Below are 13,307 nucleotides of genomic sequence, written 5' to 3'. Positions count from 1 at the left end.
CAATGTCTGCTGCATATCAAAGGACAGAACCTAGAGCAAGACAGAGTAGAACAAGAGGTAATTACAAATCAAAGAACGGGACAAGCACTCAGATTGTGAAACAAACTTTCTTCTGACTGAATATGAGAGTTGGGATACCCTTGCAGTTTGTCTGTTCTGTGGGGCAGACCCGGCGAGCGTTGTCGGACTTATTGAGCTCAATAAAACTGAATCTGCACAAGACTGTGTCTTGCTCCTCTGATGAGGAATTTCCCACAACAAGCGCAACAAGAAATTAAAAGAATCATACATATAACACGGATTTACACACCAGAAGAGATCTGCAATGTTGAGAACAAACCAAAACCAAAATTAACCTTAAAAAGGGTTTTATGTTCACCTTAAGCCATGATTTCCCTTTCAGGAAAAGTGAAGATGAGCAAAATGGCCAACTAATTTACTCAAGGCACAGATAAACTGTGAGACTTCAAATAAATAAGAATGGTGCTGAGAACTCTTGAATCATTTCATGTAGACCTAAGAATCCTGGGACTTCAGTTCAAGTATTTTAAATCCTTGTGTTTTTATTTCAGAAGACAAACATTACAAAGGCAGACTCCAACTCCAATGTTACAATACGTTAAAATCCAAGTTTACACCCTCACCAAATAATTTGCTCACATTTTTTTAATTATGCGGTGAGAGTTCTCACTTCACACTGATTTACCACTTCTCTCTGTCTGCTGACGAACACCCATAGCACAGTCTGAGCAGCTTCCCTAAATTTGCGCTTCTACATTTACCAGAGGAAAGTCTGATGTCTCTCGACTGAGGTAACTTCTTTTCAGCTGTAAAAGCAGCCTTATTCAACAGTACAATTTAAGAAGGGTTTGAGCACACAATAAAAATAGTTTTGTCAACTACACAGATTAAATAAACGCAAGTAAAATTAATACATTAAAACATACAGAAAATGTAAAGGATGAATCTTGTATATAAACTCTTCGACTTCAGAATGGTTACTGAGTTAATTGCTGCATTTAGTTATTTTTAGCTTTTTCTTACAACTAATGAGTAATCCATTGCCCTGCCTGGGTCACACTGTCTTGTTTATGTAATTGGCCATTCCTTTTTTATAATTAACCAAAGTACTAGCTGCCTTTAGATTTATGCATTGCAACGTTTAAAGTTTTTTGTTTAAGAAACTCTGTCCTCTGTTGTATGTCTCCTTCCACTGTAGGTTAGAACTTTTTTTGAATAAAAATATTAAACGTTGAGGGAGTTTTACTCACGGAGCAGTTGTTCATTCAATTCTGGGGAACGCTTTTTTGTGATTAATGTTAGTAGAAATTTGTAGGAGTTTCATTTCTCTTTTATTAATTTTTTGAAAATTTTCGACATTCACAAAACGTTGCATTATTCATCTCAAATGTCTTGTTTGTGAAAATAAATACTTTGTTCTTGTGCTTTTCAAAAAAATGTTTTCAAGAGCGAGTCTGATGTTTCATCAAAATCTTATTCTCAAGGCAAGTTTTATTTTGTTTTAGCCAAAGGAGGTGGAAGAATACTTTGTTGAATGAGAAAGCAGCCTGGAATCTCATTGTGAGCACACGGCTTCAAGGTAAAACTTTCACTCTGTGGAGAAGAGACCTTGCATACTTTTTCTAGTAAGTTCTCAGACTTTGTCCTGTGATTGTGCAAAGTAATCATAAACTGTTATCTTCGCATTCCTAAATAGTACTAATGGAAATCAGGAACACAGACTTTCTCTCTGTTATTGCACCGTTTAGGGACTGTCCTCTACTGTCTGAAGCCAATCAGAAACCTTCCATTTGAGTTAAGCTATAGCCTGAGAACAGATATAAATTGTCCGTGGTGTGTAAAGTTGATTTAATCCAGAACATCAGAGGAGAGTGAAGCTTCGAAGGCGGTTCAGTTTTAATCCAGGATGTACTTAAGAAGGTCTTGATCATTTTATTTTCCTTATTTTTTTAAATAACATGTCAGTCTTTACTCTCACCAGGCCAAGTAGACTGAAAACAGAGAGTGGGATGTTAGTCTTTATTGTCTTATGACTTCATGGGGTTTTGTACTTTTCATATTTCATATGTATTCCATATGTAGCATTTCAATGCTTATATAGAACAGCACAGTATGGTATTTGAGATAATGATTAGGTTTTATTTGGTAATTATATTATTTCAGAAGCCAAAATTCAGACTGCAAAACGTGAAATAGAGTGTTACTGTTCTGAGCATATATGTAAAGTTTCCATAAATGTTACATATAAAAACTATATATAATTTATATTATAAAACATTTAATTTTTTGGAAATACATGTTTGAAACTTGTGATCATGACTTAAAGGTACCTCACTGCAACTTTATCACAGTAGTTTTAATGGCATACTTGATTGCCTTACATTGAAAAGTCCCAGCCTCCCAACCAGACTTAAAAGTGAAGAGAGTTTAAACTAATCATCCATGTATTATTCATAATCTAAATAAGGAGTGTTGTGCCAAAGTGTTAAAATTATTTTGTTCATGTATTAGTTTATGAAATTAAATGTAAATATCTTATTGTACTGTATGCTATCTTATACTGTAGATTTCACATTATTCTCAAAGAATTCCAGAACTATATTTCTCAGATATACTGCAGTCTGGTAATATTTACAGGGTGATTTTCAATGTTTGAGTTCCAGTATTGAATTTGTAACCTTTTTTTCTAATTCTGAAAGTTTTAAAGTAGGAATTTCACATGGGAAAATGTGAAAATACGAAACAAAATTCACATACTGTAAATGCTTGCTTTCATTTATCTGTAGTGTCGTTTTGAAAAAAACAATTTGAATTTTGTCACTGTTAGGAAAGTGCTGTCACTTTTGTACAGGAGTAAAAGTGTTTTAAGATTCGGCAGTGCAGAGAAGTCATGGATTCAAAATCTGAGTGAAGTACTGCTGTTGTCTTGTTCATATCACTTAAGAAAAATGCCCAGATATAGATGTCACTTTGGACAGCATCAGCCAAACAAAGTACTAATGTTGCTCAGCTGGGTGTGAGTTACTTTCTGTTGCCTGAAATTATAAATGAGAGAAGCTGGAGGAAAATCTTAGTTAAGTTTCATGGAGAACTTTTTCCTCTAAACATAATTTATCAGTTTTTTTCCTTCAGAGAAATGCTAGGTGTGACCTTGCTGTTGGCCCTGGTTTCTGTGGCGGTGTCTGAGGATATTTTAAACAAGTGCATGGATGGCAAACATCATAAAAAAACTCCTGGAGCTGAGGGCAAACTTTTTCAGCAGGTAGGAAGAGGAGTTGAATTAACCAGCTTTTCAGCCATCACACACTATCACTGGGCACCTTGAGTTGGCCCAGTGAGCTGAACAAAGCCACAGCTGACCCATCACGAATATACAGTATTACAGCTATTTTTCTACCTTACAAGCATCATATGCAAGAACATTTCTTCATATGAGCCAACTAATATACAAACATCTTCTTGAGCACAGCCTGGCAAATACCTCATAGTTTAGAAACAATTGCACAGAAAAACTAACATATTTTGAATCAGCAACTTCAAACAGAAAATAGTATTTAAAAAATTGGGGAGGACTTATAATTATAATTTCTACTACGTTTGTAACAACTGGAGAGAAGTCATTCTAAACATACAGAATCATAGATTATATAAAAAAGTGTGCCAAGGAAAAGTTAAGGATCGATGTCTAACATTCCTTGAAGCAGTAATCTTTAATTACTAAAACCTAGGCAACTGTTAGGATATCTGGTCTGTGCTTTTTTTTTCCATTTTAGTAAGCAGTGTTAAGGAAAATGTCTGGAGCTGGAAAATCTAGAGCAGCTAAATGCCACCCATAGAGTTCAAGACATATGTATATGACCCCTGCGCTGTGATCACTGTCTAATCTTCCACTTGCTGTGCTGCTCAGTGTAAACCGTGGAAGAGCAACGCCTGCTGCACAGCAAACACCACTGAGGAGGCACACGAAGACAACTCGTACCTCTACAACTTCAACTGGAACCACTGCGGCATCATGTCGAGCTCCTGCAAGAGACACTTCATTCAGGACACCTGCTTCTATGAGTGCTCCCCTCATCTGGGTCCCTGGATTCAGAAGGTAACATGAACATATTAGCACTCTTCCACGGTGAACAGTTTAATAATTTCAAGCCCTGCAGAGAGCACAGGGCATTCTTTCTCCCAAGATGACCCTGAAGTTTCCATCGGCATCAGGGGGGAGTCTATTTTAGTTTGAGAGGACTCTACCCATTATAACCTGGTCTGCTGAAATATAACATTTCCTCTGCCCACTGCTTAAAAAATGAAAAAAGGACACATTGATGAGCAGAGGAATGAAACTCGGCTGTGAACAATTAACTTGTTTCTCAACCTATGAATGGGCATGGAAGCACAGCCTTATGTCATCTGGTTTGGGAAAGACCTGAATCTTTTGGATTTGCTACTGAAGGAAATTTTAGAGATTACAGAATGTTCTGAAACTCACCAGGTTTGGCAGCTTGAAAAAAAACCCACAAGGCTCCAGAGAAGGAATTAGACTTTATTTGGCTGGTTTGGAAAGTGAGTTGAAAGATTAATCCTGTGCCGCATCTAATGAATATTAGTAAAATGTTTGTGTGGCTTCTTTTCCTGTAGTACATAACAATATACAATTGAAGAGATCCCAGCTAGTAGTGACATGCCACACCCAAACTGTCACCTTGTCTTAAACTGATCTGCTTTTTGGTGAAATGAAGTGAAAATACTGATTGACCATGTTATCATTCAAAATGACACAAAACCAAAAATGAGACAAAACAATTAACCTGTTTACTTATTTGGTATATTAAGTAAGTGAATCTAAAATTTCATGCAGCCATTTCTTAAAAAGCCCAGAGTCAGGGCCTCAGCCACCTGAGTGGGAACATGTCCTAAATACCCCCAGCACTTTTTGAAAAGAAGCATTTCCTATTCTCCATCCTAAACAAATTCCCTTACTTTCCAGCTGTGGCCCTGTGTAATTGTTTCATTACCAAGATCCCCTTTGTTAATCCTATCAACTCCCCCCAAACTCCTCTCAGCCTCCTTTGTTCTAGAGAATGAAGAGATTTAACTACATTTAACCTGTCTGGATATGATAATCCTGTGAGACCAGATACCTTTTTTATTGCTCTTCTTTGTGCTCTTTCCACAAAGTGTTGGACATAGTGCCATCTAGTGAAAGCAGTGTACTTTCACTAGATGGCACTATGACCCAAGAAAACTTCTGAGTTCTTAAAGGAAAATCGTACATTTTTACCTGACTGAATATAAAAAATCCCATTTAATGTACTCTAAATGCACAGTCTTTTGCACGAGACCAAATGCAGGTACTGCCTGCACACAGATTTGTTACAATCCTGAAACTAGCAAACTTGAACTTCCAAAATTTTGCATTATTCCGTTTTCCCATATATGTGTTCTTTGCAGTATCTACACCACGTCACTCCAATGTTTATCCTGCAGTAAAGTTTTCCCATGTTAAGAATCCTTTTAAGCTAATAAAGTCATGGAGAAGAGAAGTCATGTAATAAAGAGAAGAAGGGAAAGAAATCAATCGTGCACTTCATCATAGCATACAGTACTTCCTCATGATCATTTACTGTCTTTATGACCTAAATAAATAACAAAAGCCCATCCAAGATTTTGAAAGACGCAAGGTAGGAAAAAAAACGTCAGTCCCAGATGAATATTTCAAGTAGAGAAAAACATTAATCTTAGGTTGGAGATAGAAAAAATACATTTTCGGGGTACAATACATACTGTGCATGTGTGTGGGTATTATTTTCATTTTCATTTTTTGTACTTTGTACTCAGGAGTCTCTATTGCACTGCAAATAAAGACATGAGTCAGAAAGTACTAAATATAAACAAAGACGACTTCAGGGAAAAAGAAACTCCATGAAATAACAAAAAGATCACACAACCTACTCCGTTAAAATTCAATCTCTTAAAATCTGTTTTATCTGTTAAAAGGAGGCAGGAAATGTACTTTCCCTTTTAAGAGGCCGCTGTGAGCATATTAAACAGAATTTGGTGGGGCCCACGTAAATGTACTCCTCTTTGTGATGCTGGAAATCATTCTCTCATTGCTGTGCCTCCTTCATGCTGATGTGTTTGTTTCACTTAATTCCTGTAGTGTAGTATTTCTCAGCGTGTGACCTGACCTCTCTCTCTGCGGTGTGCCTGTTCCCCTGTTTCAGGTGAACCAGTCGTGGCGGAACGAGCGAATTATCGATGTTCCCATTTGCAAAGAAGACTGTAACGGGTGGTGGCAGGACTGTAAGAATGACTTCACCTGCAAAGAAAACTGGCACAAGGGCTGGGATTGGAGCACAGGTTCGTGAAACTGCCATGAGTACAAAAAGACGCCGGGGCAAGCTGATTTATGAATGTTAAGTTGCAGACAATTAAGACCACTGCCCAACTTTTTTTCAAACTAAACCACAGATTTTGTGCGCTCTGAGCTTTTGTCTGCCCTAAAATAGTTTCTTATTAACTCTTCCTGCCAGGGTTCCTAAGTCTGTTTCTCAGCAGGTTCAGCAGGTTTAGTAGGAGAATCACCCAAGACCTCAGGACAATTATTTTTTAATGAGGAAATAAGGTTTAATAAGGATAGTTGAATCAATTAATCAGGCTTGATGCTGCTGGTGATAATTTAAGAAGACATGCAGAACTGGATTGGGGAAAACATGTTGGCACAGTGGTTTGCATTGCTACCCCTCAGTGCTGGTGAATTTAATTCCTGGGGAGCTATCTGCTTGGAGTTTGTACGTTCTCACTGTGTTAAAATGGCTTTCCTCTGGATACTTTGGCTTCCTTCCACAGTCCTAGGACATTCTGACAGGTTAATTGGCTAGTGGGAAAATTGTGTTGTGAGTGTGTGCGTGTTTGTGTCTGTGTGTGCCTTGTGATAAACTGGTCTCCCATCTGCGGTGTGTCTTGCCTTGCGTCTGTTGTTTGCCAGGATAGACTCTTGCTTCCCTATGATCCTCTATTGGAAAAGCAGTTAGAAGAAGTGTCTTGTTCCATGTGGGGACCCTTATTTTACAATCAGTTGCCTGAGCCAGAGAAATGCTTTCTAAACACACAAAATCAAGAATATATATGGTTTAATAAGGTTTAATAAGGGTAGGGTTTTTACATTTCCTAAGCAGTGGGAAAGAGTGTTTTCAGTCTCTCCACACTGGAAGAAGGCTCCACAGCCGAAACGTTGTGTCTCTTTTCTTTTCAACATGGAATAAACCTTTACTTGTTTCTTTGCAGCCTACGCATGCTGACGTAGCTATGTCCTTGAGAGTCTTTTCTGACCTTCTTTCACAGTAGTCTGTAGTAACCCCGTCTGAAAATCATTATCAAGTATTACCTCCCTTTCAACTCCGCAACAGATCGCTCGCTCTACAGAGTGTCCTAAACTGCAAGCTTTCATTTCATTATCTTCCTCTCTTCCCCTCTCATCAGGTACAAACATTTGCCCAGCTGGGACAAAGTGCAGGAAATTCACTGACGTTTTCCCCACGCCTCAGAGCATGTGTGAGAAGATCTGGTCCCGTTCCTATGCTTACAGCACGTTTGAGAGAAGCAGTGGGCGCTGTATGCAGATGTGGTTTGACGAGGGCACAAATCCCAATGAAGACGTTGCGCGATATTATGCTGTAGAAAAAGGCTTGATTAATGGGGCCACATCCCTTAGTCTTCCAGCCTCCCTGTTTGGCCTCTTAGCATTTCTTTCATTGCTGTTGTTCTGAATTAAAATGTTTTAATAAAATAATTGTTTCTATTTACCTGTTTCTAATAGGTTTCTGAAGATTTGAAAGATGTATATTCATATTGACAGTTTTGTGCACTTTGGCTCATGTGGTTGGTGTAAAAAAATGTTTGATCACATTTAATTACTTTGGGTCCTGAGTTCTAGCTCTGAAATTCATAACATACTGTACTTTTACTCAAACCTACATGCCTGTATAGTGACACATGTGGTTCGTGTTCCAAAAGTGAATTCACTAGCTACACCTAGACCCTCTTTCTTTGCATAGACACTGCAAAGGAACAGGCAAACCCAGTGCCCTCTCTAACCCTGGATTATCCATATTGCAGGGCTTGTTTCCATAGGTAAAATACGCTCGGCTAAGTTCTGAATTGTGCTATTTTAGCTTTTAGCATAAAAGTCTTACATTGGGCTAAGAAATTGCACATTTATCCGGGCATACAGCCAGCCTCTTGCAGGGGTTCTCCTAAATTGAGTGATGACGTTTTCAAACACATTAAGGGTTCTGCTGACTTGAGTTTGTTGCATTTCATGTGGGAAAGATATACTCCCCGGTAAACGTCCGCACACTGTAAGCTTCTGGTAACCCTGCTTTGAGAAACAGGGCTGTGTGTGGCTCATGAAAACAAGGCCACTGGCTCTTTACGTGCACTATCTGGCTGAGAGTTATGGATGAAGGATTTCATACATTATGAATAATTCTGTTGTGTAGGCCTGAGTATTTTATGCAGCGAAACTGTTTCACGAATGGACATTTAAGTTATTAATCCAGTTTTTTCTAGTTACTGATAGACAAGGCAGGGTTTGGTAAGTGCAAGTTAATATTACATATCTTTAGCCACATTCAGCGCCATTTAGTCCAATACACATTCAGTCTAGAACTGAAAGCATCCAGAGTTTAATTAATAATAATAATAATTGCTTACACTTATATAGCGCTTTTCTGGACACTCCACTCAAAGCGCTTTTACAGGTAATGGGGACTCCCCTCCACAACCACCAATGTGCAGCATCCACCTGGATGATGCGACGGCAGCCATAGTGCGCCAGAACACTCACCACACATCAGCTATCAGTGGGGAGGAGAGCAGAGTAATGTAGCCAATTCATAGAGGGGGATTATTAGGAGGCCATGATTGGTAAGGGCCAATGGGAAATTTGGGCAGGACACCGGGCTTACACCCCTACTCTTTTCGAGCAGCGCCCTGGGATTTTTAATGACCACAGAGAGTCAGGACCTCAGTTTTATGTCTCCTCCAAAGGACGGCGCCTGTTTACAGTATAGTGTCCCTGTCACTATACTGGGGCATTAGGACCCACATGAACTGCAGGGTGAGCGCCCCCTGCTGGCCCCACTAATGCCTCTTCCAGCAGCAACCTTAGCTTTTCCCAGGAGGTCTCCCATCCAGGTACTGACCAGGCTCACACCTGCTGAGCTTCAGTAGGTTGACAGTTGTGAGTTGCAGGGTGATATGACTGCTGGCTGCTGGCAAGTGACCGACAATGATCCAAAACAGAACGAGCAAAACCACAGCGGAGCTCCCTCTGGCTTACTAAGAGTTTAGTGTGTTAGTTCTCCTGATCTCCTTTTACTCACTTTACCCAGAAAAATCCAACAATTATTATTAATTTAGCAGGTACTCTTAATTGGGGCAACATACTAGCACACAGCTAAACATAAAACGGTGCAGAGTTGAGAAATAAAGTACCATAAAGCAGCAATAAAGGACAGTGACAGCATTTAACTCAAACCTAACAGAAAAATAACAAGTTGGAAGTGAAGGGGAAAATATGTAAAGTACTGTATAAGACTGCATGGAAGAACCAATGAGGATTTTCCTTATCATTTGAAACCAACCTCTTTCCTCTTAATTGTTAGGTTTGAAGTGCTGACTGACGAAAAAGATTTTTGTGGTGGGATAGAACCCAAATGGGTCAAATCCTCTTAAACCCACTTCCATATTCTGTGCTCAGCAATCCCTGCTTCTGCTTTATTTTTTTTTCTTTCCTCCATTTTCTTATTTATTTATAAAGCTGTCTTCTGCCATGGAAAATGGGCATATCATGACTCACACTCACAAGGTCATGCTGCTTGTTCTGAGCCACGTCAACGCAAAGTATTCCACTTACTACCAGAGTGCAACCTGTAGCTTTAGCACAGTGAGAATGGGATGTGTTTACTGTAAACAAGAATAGCGCTCATTTTACAGGAACCTTTTAGCTCATGTCCTCAAAGCTATCGAAAGAGCTTATGATTATTGCATAGCAGGCACTAATACCTCAGACTCTGCACTCTAAGCATAGTTTACATTGGTCCCTATGATTGGGCCTGTAGCATGCAGCAAAAGCAAAAAAGGACAAAGGACAAAAAAATAAAGTGTGCAGAGAGAAATCAATAACAATTTAAAATCAGCTTCTATAGGAACCCCAGCAAATAAATGATCTTTGCCATGACATTTCTGATGCCATGTTTCATCCGGTATCAAAGTGTTGTTGATTGTGAGTGTTATTTCATACTCACATTTCCAGCGGTCTTTGCTTGTATTTGCACAATGGATTTGGAATGTACCTGCACAGAACTGGTGTACGTGCTGTAATTTTTGGGTGTGATGTATTGTGTCCAGTCCCAACTCCTTTTATTTCTGAATGACAAATTACGGCATTAACTTTAATGCCACGATCACATCGGTGTTTTTGATCTGACCTAAAGCCAATCACTGTGTTAATGATTCACACACCTCCTGAGAGATATCCCACTAGGGAGTTTCAGTGTCTCAGGAGGTAATGCGGTCTTTGATTTTAGCACAGTTTTAAAGTTTGATATGGTCTACGATTAAGATAAAACAACATGTTTAGAAGAAATGTCTAATTGTGTATCAGATAATCAGTATTATTATTTAAAGATTTGCAATACATAAAGCTTTCAAAACAGCAATGACCTTTTAGGGAGAATTCTGATTTAGAGGTGTTCAGTCAAAATCCTACAAATGGCACCTGCACAACACTGACTCCTCAGCTAAGCACATGCACCAGGTGTCTGTACCTGCGATTCCTTTAATACTGAACAGAAAGATTATTGTTACTATAAACTAGGCTACAACTAACCATCTTTTTCCCTAACCAAAGATAAATCAACATTTCTAACTCACTCTCATTTGCTATTGGTGGTACCAAACCACTGATTGTGCCATGCAGCCAGAACCATGGTTTAAAGAACCAAAGAACAAGCATAAACTGGAAAAGACTATTTAACCCATCATTTGGTCTATTTTCAGTTGCTAGTGGCTAAATTATCTGAGGATCTCAGATATAGACATTTTCTTATAGAAGACAGGATTTTATCTCTGAAAACACGGCAGGGTAACCTTTCGCGCAAATCTCGGTTTAAAAAATAGAACTTTTTTTTTTCTTTTTAGCAAATAAACAAATATCACAAGACATCGGCACGAAATTGTATGAGGATGATTTCTCGTAGTAGCGACCTCGAGTAGTAAGTAGCGACCTGGCCCTTTAATTACACCAATGGTGTAACAGAGCAGGAAGTTTTCTCAGTAACTTTTTTTTTCAAGTCTGAGTGTGGTGAGCACGCTCAAAAGGAGACGCCAGGGACAGGATTTAGCAGGAAAGGGAAAAGTTCCCTTTAGTGTAGGAAGGGGATCCCTATTTAGCAAGTGCTACCGAGCTGGATGTTTGGAGTTTTAAATGGAGAGCGAGAGGTTTTCTGTGAATTTCGAAAAGCTTTGCCCCGGGATGAAAAATATCGTTTTCACTTTTAACATCTGCATTAAGTACACAGCCGCGACAGGAATAACTATCAGAGGAAGGTGGATGGAGCTTTGAGAAGGATGGGCAAACAGCGGATGGCAGTATTTTAATTGTGATGTGGTGGATGTTAAGTTTTTTTTTTAATCAAAACAAGAAAGGAAAAGAAGATGGGAAGTTCTGAATTTCTATGTCCTGGGCACTCTTGAAGTGTATTTCATATTTATGTAATCGAATATCGTGGAATTTTACAGTCGGGAAGAAAGGATTTTAAAGGGAAGGACGCGATCGTGTAAAAACCGTGCTGTGCTTCGCAAATAGTTCTTGCGTATTGTACTTGAATCAGTAGGAGGTAAACATCAGTTCTCTGCAATTTGATTTGCGGTAGCGGGATTTCGGTATATTCTGAAGCAGCCTAGTCCAGAAAGTTTCACTGATGTTTTTTTCCATTTGATTTCCATTTTGATACAGTCAAAGCTATTTCAATGCAACGAAACAAGAGGGACTGACAAGAAGTTGTAAAATAACTTCGGAAAGCTAACGTCTGTGTTTTATCGACACAGTTTAAAAACAATATTGTCGCTGTGATATTTAATTTGACCCATTGATGCTGTACTATGATTCCACGGATCCGACTTTTTCCACTCTGTTTCCATATATTTATTTCCGAGGGAAAAGGGAAAAGTGAATCCTCGACTCCGGACCTTCAGGAATTCTAACGAGCTGAAAAGTGAACTGGGATATTTCTCCTGTTTTGTACTTATCGCAGACTATATTTACCGATTTGCATATCCAGGAACTAGTATTTATCACAGTTGTGGGATACGTCTTTTTTTGTGTGTGTCACGATGATGGCTGGACTGTCTCCCCTGGGCTCTGCGGCTCCGTTGTGGTATCACCGGGACCTGAGCCGAGCCGCGGCGGAGGAGCTGCTGGCCCGGGCCGGTCGAGATGGGAGTTTCCTCGTGCGAGACAGCGAGAGTGTCAGCGGCGCGTACGCCCTCTGCGTGCTGTAAGTCCTTTCGCGGTGCCCGTTACAAGATGTTGTGCAGTAACGTGGGCATTTGTGTTGATCTCGTCTCTCGGGTACAAAGTCGTTCTGCTAGAAACCGGTTCCTTTTCATGAAGAGTGCGGCACTGTACGCCGCGGTTCTGTATTTTTAGGAAGCAGCTGCCCATACAGTATCATCAGCGTTGTATTCATGTGGTTAGCCGTACTTCATTCTACTGCTAAAGACCCTATGTGTACAATACCGATTTACTCTAATTATAAGACTGACCTATTATAAAATTGTTTTTTTTAATGGTAACGCACTCAATTTACACCTCTTAACAGCTGCAAACCGAGGTTAACTGACCAGCTTCGGCCTGCACCGTAAGAAATTGATGACGGAACGCCATAAGTTAACTTTCTCGAACTAAGTGTAGTTATTTGTCAATTTAAATGGTGTCACTTTTGAGTAAGTTTGTTTATACGGTATATTGATGCAGTACAGCATGTTGGTTGGAGGGCGTGGGTGTTACTGCTTCACTGACTTAAAGAAATGGGGATACCCCAGACCTCTCCATCTGTATAGTGGTGTGACCCCTGAAGCGTAACGCCCTTGCTTAAAATGACTGTTTGAGAAGTTTTACATTGAAGCATCACATAAGGAGTTACAGAAGTGACAAAAGACAGACAAAACGATTGCACTTTTTAAAAGTTTAAGGCTACTGTCACTGAGCTGTGCACAACTTGTGT

The 13,307-nt window shown here is 39.4% G+C and overlaps 2 protein-coding genes across 5 annotated transcripts in view; both read left to right on the top strand.

Annotated features, from left to right (window-relative positions):
* Positions 1-1,796: 1,796 nt before the first annotated feature.
* Positions 1,797-7,820, top strand: folr (folate receptor). Of its 2 annotated transcripts, none has more exons than XM_088639318.1 (5): positions 1,797-1,941; positions 3,154-3,283; positions 3,929-4,117; positions 6,240-6,375; positions 7,498-7,820. In XM_088639318.1, the coding sequence occupies exons 1-5, from the start codon at positions 1,928-1,930 to the stop codon at positions 7,782-7,784; spliced, it is 756 nt and encodes a 251-aa protein (XP_088495444.1). In that variant the 5' UTR covers positions 1,797-1,927; the 3' UTR covers positions 7,785-7,820. The 2 variants fall into 2 exon arrangements, with proteins under 2 accessions (XP_088495444.1, XP_088495445.1); XM_088639319.1 differs by having other exon boundaries at positions 3,140-3,283.
* A 3,540-nt stretch (positions 7,821-11,360) lies between these two features.
* Positions 11,361-13,307, top strand: part of inppl1a (inositol polyphosphate phosphatase-like 1a) — a 51,179-nt gene continuing 49,232 nt past the window's right edge. For 2 of the 3 annotated variants that reach the window (XM_088639315.1, XM_088639316.1), the window contains exon 1: positions 11,361-12,578. In XM_088639315.1, coding sequence (XP_088495441.1) covers positions 12,415-12,578 — 164 coding nt within the window. In that variant the 5' untranslated portion in view covers positions 11,361-12,414. The remainder of the gene's footprint in view (positions 12,579-13,307) is intronic. The other variant, XM_088639314.1, reaches the window with a different exon arrangement.

This window comes from Lepisosteus platostomus, chromosome 7 (genome assembly GCF_059453375.1).
Source record: "Lepisosteus platostomus isolate fLepPlt1 chromosome 7, fLepPlt1.hap1, whole genome shotgun sequence".
NCBI lineage: Eukaryota > Metazoa > Chordata > Actinopteri > Semionotiformes > Lepisosteidae > Lepisosteus > Lepisosteus platostomus.
The sequence above is the reverse complement of the archived record's forward strand: the minus strand, read 5'-3'. Positions and strand labels throughout refer to the sequence as shown.

Coding starts and splice junctions, on each gene's coding strand:
- folr (XM_088639318.1), top strand. Junction 4,118..6,239: donor TGGGTCCCTGGATTCAGAAG/GTAACATGAACA, acceptor CCCCTGTTTCAG/GTGAACCAGTCGTGGCGGAA. Junction 6,376..7,497: donor GGGCTGGGATTGGAGCACAG/GTTCGTGAAACT, acceptor CCCTCTCATCAG/GTACAAACATTTGCCCAGCT.